The 18,432-nt window shown below is 51.9% G+C and overlaps 4 protein-coding genes across 4 annotated transcripts; 3 read left to right on the top strand and 1 right to left on the bottom strand.

The window, feature by feature from the left end:
* Positions 1 to 1,227: 1,227 nt before the first annotated feature.
* Positions 1,228 to 2,411, top strand: COCSUDRAFT_40556 (hypothetical protein; the record flags this gene model as incomplete). The annotated part of the gene is made up of 5 exons (XM_005649736.1): positions 1,228 to 1,346; positions 1,468 to 1,574; positions 1,662 to 1,753; positions 1,877 to 1,947; positions 2,168 to 2,411. The coding sequence occupies 5 exons, from the start codon at positions 1,228 to 1,230 to the stop codon at positions 2,409 to 2,411; spliced, it is 633 nt and encodes a 210-aa protein (XP_005649793.1).
* Positions 2,412 to 3,193: 782 nt separating this feature from the next.
* Positions 3,194 to 5,223, bottom strand: COCSUDRAFT_13500 (glycoside hydrolase; the record flags this gene model as incomplete). The annotated part of the gene is made up of 6 exons (XM_005649735.1): positions 3,194 to 3,516; positions 3,776 to 3,951; positions 4,131 to 4,271; positions 4,402 to 4,570; positions 4,678 to 4,774; positions 5,113 to 5,223. 6 exons carry the CDS (start codon positions 5,221 to 5,223, stop codon positions 3,194 to 3,196), a joined length of 1,017 nt encoding a protein of 338 aa, XP_005649792.1.
* A 7,623-nt stretch (positions 5,224 to 12,846) lies between these two features.
* COCSUDRAFT_40554 (hypothetical protein) lies at positions 12,847 to 14,137 on the top strand (the record flags this gene model as incomplete). The annotated part of the gene is made up of 4 exons (XM_005649734.1): positions 12,847 to 12,923; positions 13,279 to 13,310; positions 13,566 to 13,651; positions 13,985 to 14,137. The coding sequence occupies 4 exons, from the start codon at positions 12,847 to 12,849 to the stop codon at positions 14,135 to 14,137; spliced, it is 348 nt and encodes a 115-aa protein (XP_005649791.1).
* Positions 14,138 to 15,235: 1,098 nt separating this feature from the next.
* COCSUDRAFT_40553 (hypothetical protein) lies at positions 15,236 to 18,302 on the top strand (the record flags this gene model as incomplete). The annotated part of the gene is made up of 7 exons (XM_005649733.1): positions 15,236 to 15,285; positions 15,476 to 15,534; positions 15,935 to 16,116; positions 16,365 to 16,426; positions 17,536 to 17,576; positions 17,820 to 17,977; positions 18,243 to 18,302. 7 exons carry the CDS (start codon positions 15,236 to 15,238, stop codon positions 18,300 to 18,302), a joined length of 612 nt encoding a protein of 203 aa, XP_005649790.1.
* Between the last annotated feature and the right edge of the window lie 130 nt (positions 18,303 to 18,432).

Below are 18,432 nucleotides of genomic sequence, written 5' to 3'. Positions count from 1 at the left end.
GCTCAGCTGATCTGATTCTGCAACCCTCAGGGAAGGGAGGACGGTCAAAACGATTGTTGGCAGCATCTCATATATGTTTGCACCTTCTCTCTCATACTTCCGGTGTCAAGGCCCTTCAGCTAGTTCAGTGTAGCCTGGTGTGGTCATTTTAGCCGGAGCAAAGCTGCACGTTCGTCAAATTGCTGGGCAATTGACGTGATGGTCTGGGGCTATCTCAACATAACCAGGATCGGCATCACAGTTGCAGAAAGATGCCCTTTTGCTTTCTTGGACTAACCGATACCTTCATTTTGAAAGCTCTTTCTCTTGTTTTGACTGCACATCACTCGAACCGACTGATTGAAATTTTCAAGGAACGTAGAAGTCCATCAACCGTCCTCTTGTGCGAAAGTGCCAGATATTCCACCTTTTGTGGATCTGAGATGGTTCATCCCTGCACATCCCTGAAAATTCACTCACACTTGATTTATTACGGAGAAGCTGTATGACATCCATTCGTGGCTCTAACAATGATAATGGAGCATCTCACAAGCTCTGAACGGAAAAGGAGCAATACATCAAAGAGAATCATTTCGAAATGTGACGTCAGCTTATGTGAGCACCGTTGTCCTCAAGTGTTTCTGCACATCTCATCACCTCTCTATAATGATTAATAGTTCTGGTTCAGAGAGAGGGATTCTGGTGTTCCTCCTAGACAGCTTGATCAGCCACTTTTCTGGCTTTGATCTGCTCGATCACAATATGGGTTCGTAAACTATTGATAGTCCCAACCTGGTGTGCCAACCAGGAATCAACGTATTCTCAACCTTGCAAATTGCAGCGCTGCAATTTAATTCTGACATGACTTAGCGAATTGTGGTGAGGAGGTAAGCTTTCTCATGACGCACATGTTGATGTCCAGCAGTGCTTCGAAATGGAACAGCATCGACAGGTTGATTCAGTTTCTACACCTTCACTGATATGTTCAGGCCTGCTGATTGGCAAACGCCTCTGTGTGTTGTAAGGGACTATTACCGGTGTACCCTCGCCTGCTTTCAGGGCTTCTAATTAAGCCAGAATGTGTGATAATTCTTGATCGGCAATATACTGGAAGACTCAGCAACCCCAATCAGCTGCTTCAAAGAGGTACACCACCATACCGAGCCAGGTGCTCAATACTCTGGAAGCCGGTGAACTCGTGCATTTTACCCCCAGTAACAATCTGTGAGGGGTGTTCCTTTTCACAGCATGTCTCTCCCAAAGCCTGCGGAGATATGGACCAAGGACTTCCGCCCAGCCAATGCTCCTGTCCAAAGCCTGCCAGAAGACAGGCCCATCCGGTTGGTACAATGGAACATTGAACGAGGGTGCGCACAGGCATCCTCATGACACCTTACTGTATCACTCCCAGATAACCGTCTTCTCATGCCCTCTCCTTTTGCTTCAAAGGACTGAAGACCGATGACAAAGAGGGCTGTGGGCATTCAGGTACGAGCTCCACAAGATCATAGAGGAGCTGAAGCAGCTGGATGCAGATGCGATAGCACTGCAGGAGATTGATATTGGCTGTGAGCGCAGCGGCAGAGTAGATACAGGTAGGCGACCCTGGCTGCATGACAGTGCGCGCAGCTGCCATTGAGACTGTGCTGCAGGACATTGAATGGATATTCTGGTGGGTGCAGGTGTTGCCATTGCAGAGGCACTGCAATTGAATTATGTCTTCCTCTGCGAGTTTGAGGAATTACACTCTGAGCTCCGTGATGCAAGATCTCAGGTGAGCAGCAATCAATGCCATTGGGCAATCACAACGTCGTACAAAGCAAAAACCAGTGCAGCAATTGCAATGCAGAATACAAGCTCCATGCCGCAAGAGTGCTCAGATATACTGCTGTTGCAGGGAGGAGGTGTGCATGGAAATGGCATTCTCAGCAAATTCAACCTGACAGACTGCAGGGCCATTGAACACAGGTGCGCAACGCTCTACTGTACATGTTCATACAATATTCAGGCCAGCAAGGTTCTTTTTGTGTTCCTCCACCGGTTCTTCTTTTCCAAAGCTCGCCTGTCACATGACAACACAGTCCCTCTGCGTCTCTTGCCTGTTGAGCTGCTGCATCAAGCGGGCATGGTGGACAATCTGGCCCACCGTCTCTGCATCAAGCAGCACGGCTTCTTCCATGCTCTCCAGATCCCTCGCCTCGAACATCGCTGCAGCTGCCGAGCAGTTATTCTCCGTGGCACTGCTCACCCGCCGCAACCCCAACCCACTGCTGCCAGCCTCTCCCGTCGACCGACCTGCTTGCTGCTCCTCTCTGCTTCCACTGTCTGCCTCATTCGTCTCTGTTGCAGACAGACTCCCTCGAGTTTCGTCTGGAAGCTGCGCAATTCCACCGCCGCTGTCAGACCTCTGCTGGGCCAATGGGGGCCCTTGATCTCTCCTCTTCACCACCCCCGGTTTCGCCTTTGGGGAGAGTGCATTAGAGAGCTTTCTGGCTGGTCCCCGCGCGGCCGGCTGCTGCAAGATCACCTTGAAGCCATCGTAGTCTGGGTACGAGGCGGCGGTGAGGCACCAGAATAGCGAACCGGCCATTGAATGTCCCGCGTGCGCATGCGCCAGCACACGCTCTTGCACCTGCGCGACAGAGTACACGAAGCTTGAGTCAGTACGCCTGGATCTGAACTGCTGGAATTTATTCTGCATTGAACAGCATTTTTTATGGGAAGGCCCAAATGCAGGCGTTGCAGGGTGCTCTCCGGGAGTTGCAGGGGACTAGGGATGTACAGGCTATGGAAAGAACCTGCGAAATGGGAACTTTTTGCTAGGCTGCAGCGGTGGGGGCCTGGCAGCCTTCATCGTTGAGGGCGAGAATGCGCTGCGAGTAGCGCAGGACACATGCAATGGCGGCGCTGTCATCGCAGGACGAGGGGTCGTCCGTGCCGGGGAGACGGCAGGTGTACTGGTCATAATCGGGGTAGGACCGCGCAGCCACCATCCAAAGTATCAGCCCCGCCATGCGCCTGCCGCACAGGGCGTTGCCTAGGACTGTGCTGTACACCTGGCCAGGCCCCACAGCTCTGCTGTGAGCCCCCGTTCTTTTGCCCACCCGCCCACTCCCAATCGGCTTCATGGGCATCACTGTTGTACCATCCTGCTTTGGTGCTTGCTGGGTAATTTGTCTTCCAGATAGCCTCCTAGAGGGAGCCTGATTGTGGGCTACAAATCCGGATCTGCCCCCAGAATCATGGGAGCATGCTTAAGTGTGTCCACCTTTTGATAGAAGGCAGCTCGCGGCGCGCCGGCGGGCTTCTTGCCGAACTCGGCGAGCACGAGGGGCTTGGCAAGCTGGCTGCAGCAGTCGATGTGGGCGTTGATCCAGCGGCGTGCGAATCGCAGCGCAGCCTCCTCGCTGTCGGGGTCGGGCAGCCAGGAGTCGGGCCACAGGTGGATGCTGCAGAAGTCGATGTGCTCCGGCACGTGATTCCGCGCGAAATCGCAGCCCAGCGTCAGCGTGTCATACGGATTGTCCTGCAGGAACTCTGCACCGCGCACACACAGCCATCAGCGCTGCAGAACATCAAACAATACACAATATATTCATCATCGCAATGTACACAGCCAGCATTGTAGTGGGGCCGTTTTTGTGAGAATGACATGGCGCCAGGGGTATGCATGGCTGGACTGCTAGACCTCCAAAAGTCAGATAGGAATTCCTCCTCCTAAAAAATTCAGGCATGCTTGCGCGCCAATCTTCAGAATCCAGTTTTATTCAGGGGTGATGGGGGTGGGTGGCTGTACCTGGGGTTGAGCTGCCGAAGAAGCCCTCGGAGCCGACAGTGACGAGGTGGTGGGGGTCGATGCTCTTGAGGAACTCGGCCGTCTGCTCGATCCAGGCCTGCAGCTTGCTGGCCGAGAAGTCCCCGTTGCAGCGCGGCTCGTTCATGAGCTCCCACGCTATGATGGTCGGGTCGTCCCTGCACAGCGAGCACATCTTTATACCAGTCATCAAGTGAGCAGCAGGATGACAGGATCTTTTCCTATGCACGGGATGCTTGCTCCACAGTAGACATCTCTGCTGGCAGCAAGGTGCCTCTGCTTAGTGCTCGCCAGAGTAGATCCCTGTGCTGCATTCAGGCAGGGCATGCCAGGTCACCTGTAGGCGGTGTTTGTGATGGTGTTGACCCTGGAAGTGATGGTGACCAGGAAGTTCTGGAAGATGTCCTGGCAGCAGTGGTCCCCATAGAAGGCCTCTGGGTTGCCCGAGTCCTCCACACCCCGTCTCTGGCAGCTCCACCTGTTGCAACACCGGAGGACTTTGCTGGCAGCAATTTTCCATTTTCTTTGGTAAAGGAAAAGTTATTATTTTGCTGGCCAAGGGGATGGTCGCGAATTGCGAGTGGGTTTCTTTGGAGATGGGGGCAGACCTGACATACTGGGGGCTGCCTCCATAGGCAGGCCAGTAATTAACGAGGGGCAGGCTCAGGCGTATGCCACGAGCACCCGCTTCTGCAATGACCCAATCCAGCGCTGCAAAGACCCTCTCGTCAAACACCCCGGCTTCAGGCTGAAGCGCGTTCCACTCCGGACCATCGCCTGTCGCACCAAGTTCTAATGTCAGAAAATTGATGTAGATCATCAGGTGCAGTGAAGGGGCGAAGGAAATTGGCAGGGCAGGGAGTGCGGCTCTCGGTGGGACTCACAGAATGCCCAGGTGCGCAGCACTGTCAGATCTGCGCTCCTCATTGCGTCCAGTACTTCTGTGACCTCGTGGCGCAGGTTTGGATCCGCTGCCCGGGTCTGCGTTGTGCAACATAAGCTGTCAAGAGCTGCGTGGACATAGGCTTAAAGCAAGCCACAGCAACTGATGCCCGGGCGTACACAATGTCTTTTGCTGCCCCCTTAAGCGGCGTTGACAGGTTTCGACAATGTAGTGAATACTATGCTCTCGTCTCTTTCACTGTCCTAGAGGCAGTCCTGTTCAGCTTGTCAGACTCTAAAATTAGGACTGCAAGTGAAGAGACCTTCAGCAATCGAAAAGAATTTCTTCTGATTTTCTTTTCAACTTGATTTTATCGAATTTGACCTCATCGTGAATCCACTGGAAGCTTGACGATTGGCCAAGGAACCAATCTCACCATCATATAATAACAGTTGGCTCCACTGAAGTAGAAAGGCGCCCCATTGACTTCGAATCTCGATCCATCCGATGCGACACGCACGAAATCAGGCGGTGGTTGATCGCCCATTATGCAAATACACAGAACAGGTGGCCTTGACAAAGGAGTAGCTATCACCACCGGTGGTGCACTTCAGCGTGATCTTTTCTGCCTTGTGCAGCCCTGCATTACATCTGTGAGCATATTCTGCAACAAGTCAAGGACGAGACGGTACAATTGGCGATGATCGCGACATGACGCTCCAGATTGTGGACCAAATAGTCAAGCAGCCTGATCAGGCTCCTTGGCATGCATCTTACCATTTTGACAAGGGGCTCTGTGCGTGCCCGTCCAGGCATCACCCAGTGGACTGGGAGGACCAGAGGAACCCATTCGCCAGGGCAGAGCCTCGCCGTGGCCGCCGCCTCACCCTCGCGGCCACTGCCCACTGCCCCAGCGGCCCACTCGTAGTGTACAGCTGCCACCTGGAGGCACGCTGAAGCTTGCAAAACTCAGACTCAAGCTGCTCATCCAGCATGTTTTTATATTTTTCACGTGCTGCTTGCAGCGTCTGTATGAGCGTTGTGCTATCATGTGCAGGTGTTCTGCGGCATGTTTTCCAGGATTGCACAGTTTGCGGATATCCTGTGTGACTGCAGGCAGCAAATTAGCCAGGTGGGCGTCAGAACTATCTCTGCTTGCCGACATCTCTTTCTTGTATGCATGTGTGCACATGCATACCAATACTCTGTGAATGTCCCTGCATGGCCTGCATGGAGCGATTTCATATTCACCTCTGTCCATACATGTCTTCACGCCTGCGTTCTGTCTTGGCTTAGATAATCAGCCTGCAATGCAGGGGCTTTTTCATCAGGCCATCCTAGGAGATCTGAACACGATGGCACACGGGCTTGCGCGCCTGTCGCCAAAGTACTGCTGTGACAAGATGCGCTTCTGGGGGCTCGGCCGCCCCGAGGCACACTTCTGGCACCACAACCTCATCCTCGTGCCTGACTCCGCCTTCTCCTCTGAAAGGGACGGCCAACCGGCAGGTATGCTGGGAATCAAGCAATTTTTTTTGTATTCTTTTATATATGTTCCTGCCAGATGAAAATGTTTCTGCAGACAAGCTGCAGTCATAGGTTACCAAAATCCTACCCCTTGTTGGACTCCCCAGACTAAGCAAGACCCAATCAACAATGGGCGCGCTGCTCAGTATTTATGCCGAGTATTTCTTCTGCAATTACTTACTGATGCCATCAGATGAATGCAATTTTCCAAACGTGATATGAAGGTTAGGAAACTCATTGCTGGTTCCTGTGCTATTTCTTGTCAAGGTGAAAGGGAGCAAGGTCAGGCATCAGTGAACAAGAAGCTGCTCAGCTGGGGGTTGCCAGAAGATGTGTGCAGGGATGCCTTGAATCCAGGTATGACTCCTTGCAGCCCTGCAGATCTGATAATGTCTGCTAGTTCAAAAATCTGTATGCTTGAATCAATTTTGACTTACTTGAGGAGAGTGCATGGTTGATGTTGCACTGAAATGCCCAGGCTTTCAAGACCCATTCGACCCCGTGGCAACCATCACATTGGACAACCCCGCTTTCAGGATATTTGGGTATGGACTGGTGAAGGGTAAACTGGACTGGCTGCTGCTGCGACGGCTGACTGTAGTGAAGAAATCAGTGGGAAACCATGATTACACGGCATCAGATCATAAGTGGCTCTGTGCTGACGTCACTTTTGCTTAGATAGGTTCAGAGGTAGATCACTGGTCTTGCCAGCTCACAGAATCCAGCATGACATCGTCAAGGAATCGTCAGAGAAGGCACACAGTACTAGCATTGACAAGAGAGGATTATCCCAGTATTAGGTATGTACATCGAGCAATTCCTATAAAGCTCAGTCTTATAAGCCAGTGATGCAACTAAAAGCAACTGTTGCAATTGAAAGCTGCTCTGCAAAGCTGCTGTGCAAGAGGGTTGTGACTGTGCAACTGCTGCAATTTGCCTCATACTGTACTTTGAAATATGAGCGGTCCAGACCCTTGCAGTGCCTTTGCCTGGAAGAACAGAAGATATTTTGTGCAAAATTAAGTCAGTGTCCATAGACTATCCATGGCGATGTGGCATCGCTGCCAACATGTGCCAGGCTATTCAGCTGCAACCCCGCAATGGCATGAGCTGAGCATCATAGACGATCAATATTTTGCCCAATGTAGCAATAGCATAAGAGTCATACGCCCTGAGACTTATGCTCTGATGAAAATTCACGCTGCATGGATCACAAAATCGCAGCTGGAGCAATGCAGCTCCGTGAGGAAGCACCGGGCAGCAGCCTCGGCCATGCCCTTAGCCAGAGTGTATCCCCAGCCGCCTCTAACCTGTTGTTCGGTGCTCAGCAGCTCCGTTTCTTCCGCCCTTTCCTGCTGCACCTCTTGGGGCCAATGGGTGGGCTCGAGCTGGGGGTGCCAGAAGCTGATGAGCTTGGAGGCGGAGTTGAGCAGGGACATCTCGTTGATGAGAGGCACCAGGTGGGTGTCGGTGCCGTCTGTATACCAGGCGAGCACCACGTCTGCACGAGCAAAGACATCCCTCGCGCTGCTGTCTTTCAGGCTGGAGGCTGCCACCGCCCTGACGTTCTCCAGAGCCGCCTGCGCATGGGCCAGGCAGCTTCAAGGGGATATGGGGGGTAATAATAGACCTGCCCAGAGTACCTTACGTTATCTCTGACCTGGTGGAGGAAAGCCCAAGATAGAGAAGGTGGAAAGGCTGTCATTGAAACGCTGTTGCGGCGCACGTCATCCTCGTGGATTGGAGAGGCGTGTAATAATAATAAATATAGTAATAAATAGACCTGCTTCAAATTGTGTTGACCTTCCCTAGGGATAAGTGCCTCTACTGCCCTCGCTAAGCCTACATAAGGGCCTCTGAAGAGAGCAATTTTTATGTGGGCAGTCCCTGATCTTCTGGTGGTCAGTGATGGAATAGAAAGGCAAGTGTTCAAGAGCTGTGTCAGGCATGACGGACAGAGAGGCAGCTTGGGTGGTGACTACTAATGGTATGGAATAGGGGTCTGTGAAGTAATTCACCTGGACAAGGGTATCGTACAGGCCAGGGTGGTGCCACTGCACCCTGGGCAGCTCATCTTCTCGGATTTCAATGACCTCTACCTCGCCATCATATGGATTGATTTCAGTATGTGCTGTCATGTTTGCGCTGCACTCTCCATCCGCAGCAGCAAACACCCCCTCTGGGGCAGCAGTGCTGATAGCCTCTCCCACCGGTGCAGCAGTGGTGCTGGCGGGAAGATAGTCCTCCAGCTTCCAGTCTGCGCGCACATAATATTTCCTCTCAAAACATTCTTATGGCCCAGCTGGCGGGGGGCGGTACAAATTTCGAGCACCGTACCCTCAGTTGATCGGGTCTTGCATGGATCTATTGAGCTCATCAAGGGATAGGATAAGTGGCAATCCCCTGCAGCTTGTCTGCAGACGCACCTTGCCTCTGCCAGGAACAGCGTGCACTTCGACATGATGAAATAGTTCCTATGATCCGCAGTCTACAGTTCCATTTGATAGAAGCGGTTGCAGTGATGACAACACTGTCTGCAGTCACAAGACTGGACAGCAGGGTTGACCGCTTACCAGGTGGGTAGAGAGATTCACTCCAGAAGTAGCCCGGTGCGATGGTCATGAAGTCCTTTGCGCCAAGGCCGCGCCGGTGTCCGTTGCCGCTGTCATCGTGAACAACGTCGCCAGCCACATAGTACACAACTGTGTCATTGGGCTGGCCAGTCGATTGTGCTCCATTCAGCAGGTACACTCTGCAGTCGAAGCACAGACCACCTTAGGTACTCATGAGGCTGCCGCCGTGGCGTTGAGTGCGCACGATTTGGAGAGACTCGGAAAATCTCAAGGTTCCGTGTGCAGCATCATAGCAGAGTTGGAGTGGTCAGCCCTTTTTGCAATAGGAAGTCACCTGTACTCAAGGCTCTCCATGTCCCTGATCTTGGGCTGCAGCAGCCATGGCTCGCCGCAGGACTCCTTGGCCAGCACCTCGGCCGCCCTCCGCAGGTACATGGGCGTGCTCACAGCACCTGCCCACAGCATCACCCCAACATGTGCATCTTGATGGTATGATGATATCATCACATGATGCACAGCATGCTTTTCCCACAGACAAGCTTGAGCATCTATGCCTGCCACATCACATGCCATGCCATTATTCTTTTTATTTCTTGAACAAAGTGTGGTTAGGCTTGATCCACATGCCGATACAAGAAGTATTGAGCAGAGTGCCTGCTCGCAACAAAGAATTGCAATCCATATTGAATGGGCTGTCAATGCTCCAGCGACTGCACAATGCTCCTGACGATGAAGGGGCCCATATATGATGTAATTGAGGCCGAGAGCACGTCTGTGGAGAGGTCATCTGCGAGCTCCATGGCGGTGCATCCCTACTTCAAATGGCATGTACAGTAACGAATTGCACCACCTAGTGGTCAGGCTGATGCCTCACGATCCACTTCCTTCCACATCCTGCCGGGAGGAAATTGCCAATATTGAAGCTGAGAGCGCGCCTGTGGAGAGGTCATCGGCGAGTTCCATGGCGGCGCCGGCGCGCCAGGGGGCCATGCCGGCGTCGATGCAGGGCTGCACACTGGACCAGTTGCTTGCATGAGTCAGGCACGCCTGCTCCAGCAGCCACCCGGGCACGCGCACAGTCAGCACATGCGTCGCCGCGTTGCTCAGGTTGCGCTTTATTATGAATGCCCTCTCATCCTCTTCCGTATCCTGTTCCTGTGCACCCGCATGCAATTCAGCTGCACCGTCACGATCAATTTTCTTTGGTTCGGCCCTCTACAGAAGCCACTGTCTTTATCGTTTTGTTTGTTTCAGCCCTTTACAGAAGCCAGTGCAGCAACACGCAGCAATTGTCTTGCCGTGAATAGCAAGAAGTGAACCCGGTGGTCGAGGGCAATGTTGCGCATAGGACGCGCAGCATCACCAGCCATGTGTATTGATCAGCTTGGGCTTCATTTAGTTCAAGTTTGTGCTGGCACCGATCATTCTGCTGCAGTCCTCTTCACAGCAGCTGATCCAAGAAAGGACAAGGAGTGTCTTGCCATGAAAGAGAGGAAAATGAACCCAGGATCACTAGACAGGCAACAGTGGAGCATTGGCAGACCTGGACAGCTCTAATTTCGCTATCTTGGGGGATCATCGCGTCGAGCTTGATCAGCCCAAAGTAGATTGTCCTCATGATGGCGTCTATGTGGCTTTCGGTCGCAGTGTACTTGCTGTCAGTGTAGCACAGCAATGACTGCTCCTTCATTGTGCCGGGAACGCTCAACTTCACTGTGGGAATGGGGGGCACCCTCTGCTCAGGCTCCTCTGCATGATAGGCCTCGTAAGCCTCCTGCAGAAACATCTGCAAGCAGCGCAAAACACTCTTTCAGTGGCCCAAAAAAGTCGGATGAAAAACTCTTGAGACAGAATACTCCCCTCGCATGCTCATTTTTGAGAATGCCAGATATGCTAGGTGTGTGCCTTTGCTGTGGGCCAGACAAGATTGTCAGGCATACATGACAAGGCGCAGAAGTGTCCGCCCAAAGCTGAAATACAGACACTCACCACATTGCTAGCGCCCCAAATGATTTATGGGACAAGATGTGCTGCAAAGGCAGCTGGTCACATCACCTTGTCTGGCAGGGAAGTGTACTCTTCCAGAGGTGGCAGGCTGGTGGTGCCTGATGCCTTGAAGAAGGCTGACAGCATCCCAGACACCGTGTCCAGGTCCCAGGTGTAGGGGTCCCTGCAAGCCAGTGTAAGCGGCCGTCTGGCACAATTGTTGCGCAGGGCCGGCACGATCTGAGGCAGGATCACCACCGACCCCTCTATCGAGTCAAGGCTGACAACTGGCACCTCCCTGCAACACACAAAGGGACATTTCAATGTCAATATACTCCTGGCCCCGGCCGGCAGGGGGCGGTAAAAATACTGAGCACAGTGCCCACGGTTGGGTCTTGCTTGTATTTGGCTAATCCAGTAAGGGGTAGGGTTTTGGCAGCGTTTATCTGCAGCCTGTCTGCAGACGCACCTTGCCTCTGGCAGGAAAAGCAGGGAATGATGATATTGGTTCTCCTCCAGTGCCAAATGACAGGCTCCCTTTGAGTAAGTACAAGAAAATTGCTTCTTTGATCAAGCCATCCGGATGCAGCATGCTTGCTGAAAAAAAGAGCGCACCCAAGACTGCTCTCAGTGTGCTGCATGCTGAGGAAGGTCGGGTCTGGGAGGTAGTCATCATGCTTGGAGGGGGGCCAAGTCATGTTGTAGATCTGGTCCTCGCTCATTTGCTTCACGGCAGGGGCTGACAAAGCACCGCGCTCAGCTGTCAACTCCACAACTGGCCAAAAATTGCTTGGAGTCGTCACCCTCAGCTGATCCTGCCTTATGCTGAACGTGCCCTCTTCGCTGCCACCACTATACTCTTTGACTGTCAAATTCACCCTGCAGACAGCATGTGAAATCCTCTTAACCTGTATTGCAGGCTTGTCCTGCTAAGATGCAAGGTGCGTCTGTAGATGATATTCTCTCATGCTGTCTCAAGAAGCACCACAGAGCTGAGCAAGAAGGAATGAAATTAATGCAGTGGGGTTGGGAGGTCAGGGTGCTTGCATCGTCAGCTCGTAGAGCATCAGCAGCATAGAAGGTAGCTGCACGGTGGTGTTGCCATTCGCAAAAGCCTCTTCCACAATATCATGGAAGGTCGCCAAATGCCTCAGCTCCTGCGGTGCTGATCCCTCTACAAACTGCGGCATCCCCTTTCAGAATCCAGCCCGACTACTGTGAAGCAGTTGATCTCATGCTTCCTTGTTGAGGCAGCCTTTGAAACTCCACTTTAAGCAGGCAAGTCTTGAACCAGGAGTCACAGCACCTTCAAGAAGTTGCCTTCTGGATTTTCAGGGTGGATCGTCAGAGCGTCTCGCAGACTGGAAACCCATGGAAGGAGCCCATCCTTTGCAAAGTCATCAATGTGAACGGTCTCGTAGCAGAGCTGCCAGTTGGGGTCCAGCACCAACAGAACTGACATTCCTTTCTGCAGCATCGAGCTCAGTGAGTCCCTGCAAACGTTTGGGACAATGGTGAAGCAGGTGATGTATATCTACTAGGTCAATTGTATTGATTCAAATAAATTTCGAAACGTGGTGTGTGCTTACCGACTCTTTTCCTCGCTTGCTGCTTTGCCCCAGAGAAGCCCAGCCTCGGTAATTTGGCACTCCAGAGCAACGAGAACCCATCCCAGGCACAGGCACATGCAGGATTTAGTCGTCCTCATGGTTCACAAATTTATCATGATAATACTTGTGTACAGTGATCGAGACACTGCATCTTCCTCATATAACAGGAAGATTGCTCGATGCAGCTCATCAAACGACGTTCGTAAGGCTTGAATGTCGGTGCAAGGGACTGGCAAGCGATTTAGGTCTCCTCTTCCAAGAATGCATGGTGGTGAGCTGGCAGGGTGCATGAATGCATATTGGACACATGACTTGGCGAAATTCTGAACGCAATGCATTCCAGGTGGCATGAAGGAGAGGGAAGCAGCAGATCCGATCCAATCCAGTCGTTCATTCATAAGAACGTGACCAAAACGTTCACCGGCTTCAGATCGCCAGGACAAACATAGCCAGTCAAAGTATAGACCAGGAGCAATGCAGGGCCGCCTCAAGGCACTATTGGCGCTGTGCCTCATCTTCCTCCTGGCGATTTCCGGAGCTTCTGCCAGAAGGTAGGGACCCGAATTTCCCAAAGGATGCTCGTCCAGGATCGTACTGCACGTGTGGGAATAGCGTATGGGCCACCAGGATGTTTGCTGGTCCCTTTGTTGCAGCTGCAGCAATCCGAGGCCAAATGCAGCCTCGTCAGACGACCCTCGATCACGTTTTTGTGGGAATTTCATGTTGCTTTGATAATGACTTCCTGAGATCAGCATCTCTCTATTGAGGAACCAATACACAATGGCAGTATTTCTACCATTGAGCTGCAGGCGTAATCTCGTGCGCCTAACAGAAAGTAAGATGCATCATATGATCTTGACCTAGCTGTGCAATGGCATTTTATTCGCCACATTCTTTTGATTTCAGGGAGTCCTGGACTGGCCGCTCAGCACAGTCAGGTGCATGCTGCTCATCTCACCCCATCCTGCCTGGCTAGCACATACCCTCGCATTGTTGCCACAAGCCCTGTCAAGTGCTGCACACATTTGTCATTGAGAGCATTAATGCCTTTCATCAGCCTGTCTACTTCCCTTTAAGCACGTTCCTCTCTCTGCTCTGTAAAGCTTGGCCTGGCGCTCACTGAGACTGCATCAACCCTTTCTTGCAATGCTCGCGCTGCCATGCATGCTGACAAAGGATGCTGTCATCTGCAGGAGAAAGTGCGGGTGTGCGCCGGAGCATTGTGGGATGGAGCGCGCAGCGGAACATGCTTGGCTATGACTATGTTTACGCAGCCAAGGTAAAACATATACACGTGCTGAACGCCGGACTATCTGTAGAGGCTGAGCATACAGTGCAAAGCTCTGGTATGCTGTTGCTCTTGCTCCTTATTGTGCTGCATGGGTTGCCCACCTGGAACACCAGCAGAAAGCTGAAAGCCACGTTCTCTTGCACTTGAGGGATCATTTGTCAGCAATAACCCAATTTTAATAGTGTCTGCGCTGTGACCGGATGCACACATGTTGGCCCTGCTGTGAGCCAAAGGTTGGGATGTTAGCTGCCGGCCACATCTGCACAAAGTCTGCACTGACTGTGTCCAGCACACTGAATATCTTTCTTCTGTGTTGTGCAGAAGGAGGAGCCGCCTCCAAAGAAAGTGGTGGAGGTGAAGCAGCAAGTGGTCAAGATTGAGAAGCCCAAGCCGAAGCCCAAAGTGGTGTATGTTAAGAAGGCCTCGCCCCCGCCCCCCGAAAAGAAGTTCTTTGCCATTAAGAAATACGGCTAAGGTACAGAGTGCTTAAAGGTTCTGGACACCAGTTCTACCCGTTGAGAAGCTTCTCGAGTACAGTCACATGGGTACATGGCATTGATAAATTCCTTTGCAAGACGCTGTACAGGTCGATAATATTTCCTGTGCAGTCACAAAAGCACATGGCATGCAATGAAGTTCGTGGATTCCTTTGAAAGCTACAGGGCTCAAACAGCGTCGTACAGCTCTTCATTTTTACCTTCCCTGCGCATTCGCATTCATTTGTGCCATTATATGAGTGTCGTTTGTATATATAGAGGGCTGCTCCTGTTGCAGTGCCCCTTTTTCCTTGTTCAGGTACCTGGATGTGGCCATTACTTAGACAGCAGCTGAGGCTTTCACAGAGTTCAGCAATACTGAAGTTCTGGATGATGGCAAGCATAGAGGCCGTTGCACATATATTGGAAAGACTGATCTCCGTTGGCAGTTAGTTTTAAGAAGCTGATCTGCGCTGACTGTGTGCAAAGGAATGTAACCAAGCAATAAAGGCTGATAGGCAGCAGTTGGTAAATGGAGGTACCACCGGTGCATCTTCCGCTGTGCAAATTCCAGTGTTGTCTAGTACTGCACATCTGTCCCCTGAGACCCTGTTGCGCATACTTTCAACCAAGCACGCACTTGCAGGGTCACACACGGAAAGGCTACGAACAGTGAGATGCTACTCTGCATTCCCAGCTAGGGTGCACACTTCATAGGAAAAGGCGGTTGCGATTACTGACTCAGTGACCGGAGACAGCACAGATTCCTAGTAGATTCACATTCATGTAGGCCTCACAGGACCTGCTGATGAAATACCAATGCCAGTCCAGAGAATCTCTGCGTTTGATCATCTTGCTATACAGTTTGAGCTGGCGAAAGCTGATGCTGGGCCTTTTGTTTTTGCACCACCTTGATTTTTCGTATATTTAAAAACTTATGAAAACTTTGTCTGCCCGATCCTGGGACATGCAACTGTTGACATCACCAAGGTTTTCCTTCCTCAAGATTGCTGGGCTTCCACATCTGAGCGTCAATATCGCACGATAGCCTGAAGATTAGCTGATTTTGCAGCGGCAGCGCTACATATTTCACAATATGAGCGTCGGGAAGGTCCTGTTCGTCGTCGTCCTCGCAGGATTTGCTGGGTGCGCATTTGTGCTCATTTTGCCCAACACTAGCACCCACCTGCTTCAATTCTCACCAAAACGTTTCTTGTAGTGTTTAGAACCCGGGCAAGCTATCTTTGACCGTGTCTTGCGGAGGGCTTTGTTCAAGTCCTAGGTTTGGCGCTGGGTGCAACGATAGCACTCACCTGTTCCTGCGTTCTCTTTGCAGACTCATCCTCGGATCTTTGGAGAGCGCTGATGCTTCACAATCCGTCCAGGGTGAAGCGGGTGAGTTCACGTCCTCTCAAGATTGTCATTCCGCCCAAGCCTTGTCACGCATCAAGGTTCAAGACGACTGGTGCATAAAGGACCAGCACAGTGGCTTTCCTTTGCTCAAAAAATCTGACCAGACAACGGTGCCTTGCTAACTACAAAATTATTGAGATCACAAAAAACAAGGCAAGGAGAAGTGCTCTGAGGCTGAGAGCCTCGCTGCCAGCCGGGGTGTTGTGTACAATGTTGTGACTTCTGTAGCTAATGTAGCTGTAGCTACCTGTAGCCTAGAGAGAGCTGCACATTGCAAGCCCAGATTTTGAGGAGCACCTGCAGCGTTGACCAGACAGCGTCCTACTAAGGACGTTAATCACAGTCCATGCTAGCCTCAAGTGATGTCTCTGGCTTGGTGCAGGAGCTTCCAAGAGGCTCCTCCAGAACTGGGAGGCAGTCCGGCCGTCCTCATCCCGCCGCCTGCTGACTGACAGCGGCGTCACAATCGTGATCAAGAAAGATCCGCCCACTCCCAGTCCACCACCACCATCAGTGATAATTATCAAGAAATCCAGCAACGATTCTTCAAGCTCTGACTCGAAGGTGCGCGAGTTACATCCTGCCAGGAGACTATCATAACCAATGACTTGCCCTCAAAAGGCTTTAGGGAACATTGATTGGTGGGCAATCATTGTGCCTTGCACCTGCATGGCCAGAGCCTCTCGTGTATTGCTCTGTGTAGGCCGAAATGAGCAGTGCTGTTCATACAAGGTCTGCTTCTTAGGAAGCCAGGCCGGAAATCAAGGAATCTGCACTTGCAGCCTTGAGTTGCAAAATCTGGTGGCCTGCAGGTTGTGAAGATTGTGAAGTCAGCTCCATCGCCGCCGCCTCCCTCCAAGCACCTCTTCTCCAAGTTCCCCTTCTTTCCATGAGCAGCAGGGTCTGCAACCAGCCCTTCTAAGAAGGACCTTTCAGCTCCTGACTAAGGCTATCAATGAAGATTAGTGACTGAGGGACATGCCTGGCATTCCTGGCCATGTCCGGTCAGGCTGTGTACAAAACAGGGTGTTCACGAGAGCTATTGAGAGATATAGCCAGTGTTAGTTGTCATAGAGCTGGTTATTTTCTGTCGGCATAAAATCACATGGTTGGCATCCTAGCAGGCAGGTGCCCTCACATTGGGCAGCCATGCCATGCATGACAAATTGGAAGTAGCAAGCTTTAATAACAGCAGCAATATTAATAATCAAACGCAACAGCAGACCTTATGTACAGCTACATGCAGCGTTGTTCGCCGGATTGTGTCACCAGTGGTCACCAGACAAAATGAAGCTATCTGTACAGCAAGCCATGCAAGCCTTGGCAAGGGCAGTGCAGTGTAGGTAGTATGGCAAACTCAAGAGGTTGTCACTGCGGCATGTGCGCTTGCCATGATTAATCGGCTGCTGTCTGTTTTCAAGACTTCATTGCAAGAGGATGATTGGCAGTCAGCGAGATCTCAAGTGAAGCGTAGATAGCCAATGGCAAATCTCAGTTGGCAAATGCTTCTAGATAATTGCATGGGTCCGACCTGTATGACCTGCCTAAATTGGCAAAGCATGCAGAACACGTGTAAGTATTTGGCTGGCCTCGGCTGCATGCAAAGCATCAGTGAAGGTGCCCTAATCATCAAGACTCGTCTCACCCCCTCAGTCTCAGAAATATCGCTGCCACCTGCAATCCTCTGCTTAAATACCAGCAGATTGAGTCATCATGGCTCTAAAGACCGTAATCTGCATGGCGATGCTCTCTTCGTTGTTCGTCACGATGGGCGCAAGGCCGACGTGCGTGCGGAATCTCTTGCCTTCACCGATATTATGCCTGATCATCTTGTTTTACGGAGTCTCCTTTAATAACTCCTCCTGCGTTGATCATGTTGGAGATAGAGTCCTGCAGGCTGTGCTTACATGTCGGCGGTGCCGTACATCATCTGACAGGAATTTTTTGTGTTGAATCCTGACGATGCTGCTCTCGCGCTCACAGGTCCCTGCTTGAAAAGGAGCGAAGCGTTCGCCAGCCAACAGGTGCGCCTCCCTTCTGGCAGATCTGCCTGTCTCTTGACGACGCCCCGACGAGCTCGTGCCAGACACGCCTTGGAAAGCATTGCGGACACAAGCTCGAGCGCTGCTGCGTCTCTGGATATTTGTGCACGAGCTTTGAGGACTGCGTTCCAGTCCAAGCCGTGCCCTGGTGCTCCATAATTTGAATGGGGAGCCCTGATTAGCAGCCCTAGATGCAGCTACAAACAGCTCATTGTGGGGTTGCAGGGCGCCGCCTGCAAAACTGGGTAGCTTCCAATGGCCACCCAGCGCGTGCCCTGCACAGTGACTTCCCTTTCTTTGTGAAGAAGGAGAGCTCCCCACCACCTGACACCGTCGTCGTGAAGAAGGAGAGCCCCCCTCCCAAGGCCAAGAAGATCATCAAGGTACACTCGCACCCATGTCAGCATGTGCTCTACCCCTTATTAACTTGCACACTGCCCACTTGTGGGCACCTTGAAGAGCCACTCTCTTACTGATGACAACCAAGAAGGCAATCCTTCAAGGACTCAATATTTTACTGAATCTATATGTCTCCAGTTCGTAGCCAGCTCGATACTGTTGCAGGAAGAAAGCTCAACCATATTCTGGGCCACGTGACGCTTTGCAAGCAGTTTGATTTGATTTCAATTGGCTGCATTGAATGTGCAGGTCGTGGCTCCTTCCCCGCCGCCGCCGTCCAAGAAGGTTATCCTTGTCAAGAAGGGGTGAACAGCAGATGATCAGCGCGCAAATTGCAGCCCCAAGGGACCCCAGAAGACAATGGCGCACAGGCGGAGTAGATGTCTTGGCGCGGTGTCCTCTAGTTGATGACACTCCCGGTGGCGAATGGGGCCCTCAA

Source organism: Coccomyxa subellipsoidea, assembly GCF_000258705.1.
Source record: "Coccomyxa subellipsoidea C-169, whole genome shotgun sequence".
Classification (NCBI taxonomy): domain Eukaryota; kingdom Viridiplantae; phylum Chlorophyta; class Trebouxiophyceae; family Coccomyxaceae; genus Coccomyxa; species Coccomyxa subellipsoidea.
This window is presented reverse-complemented; position numbering and strand designations above follow the sequence as displayed.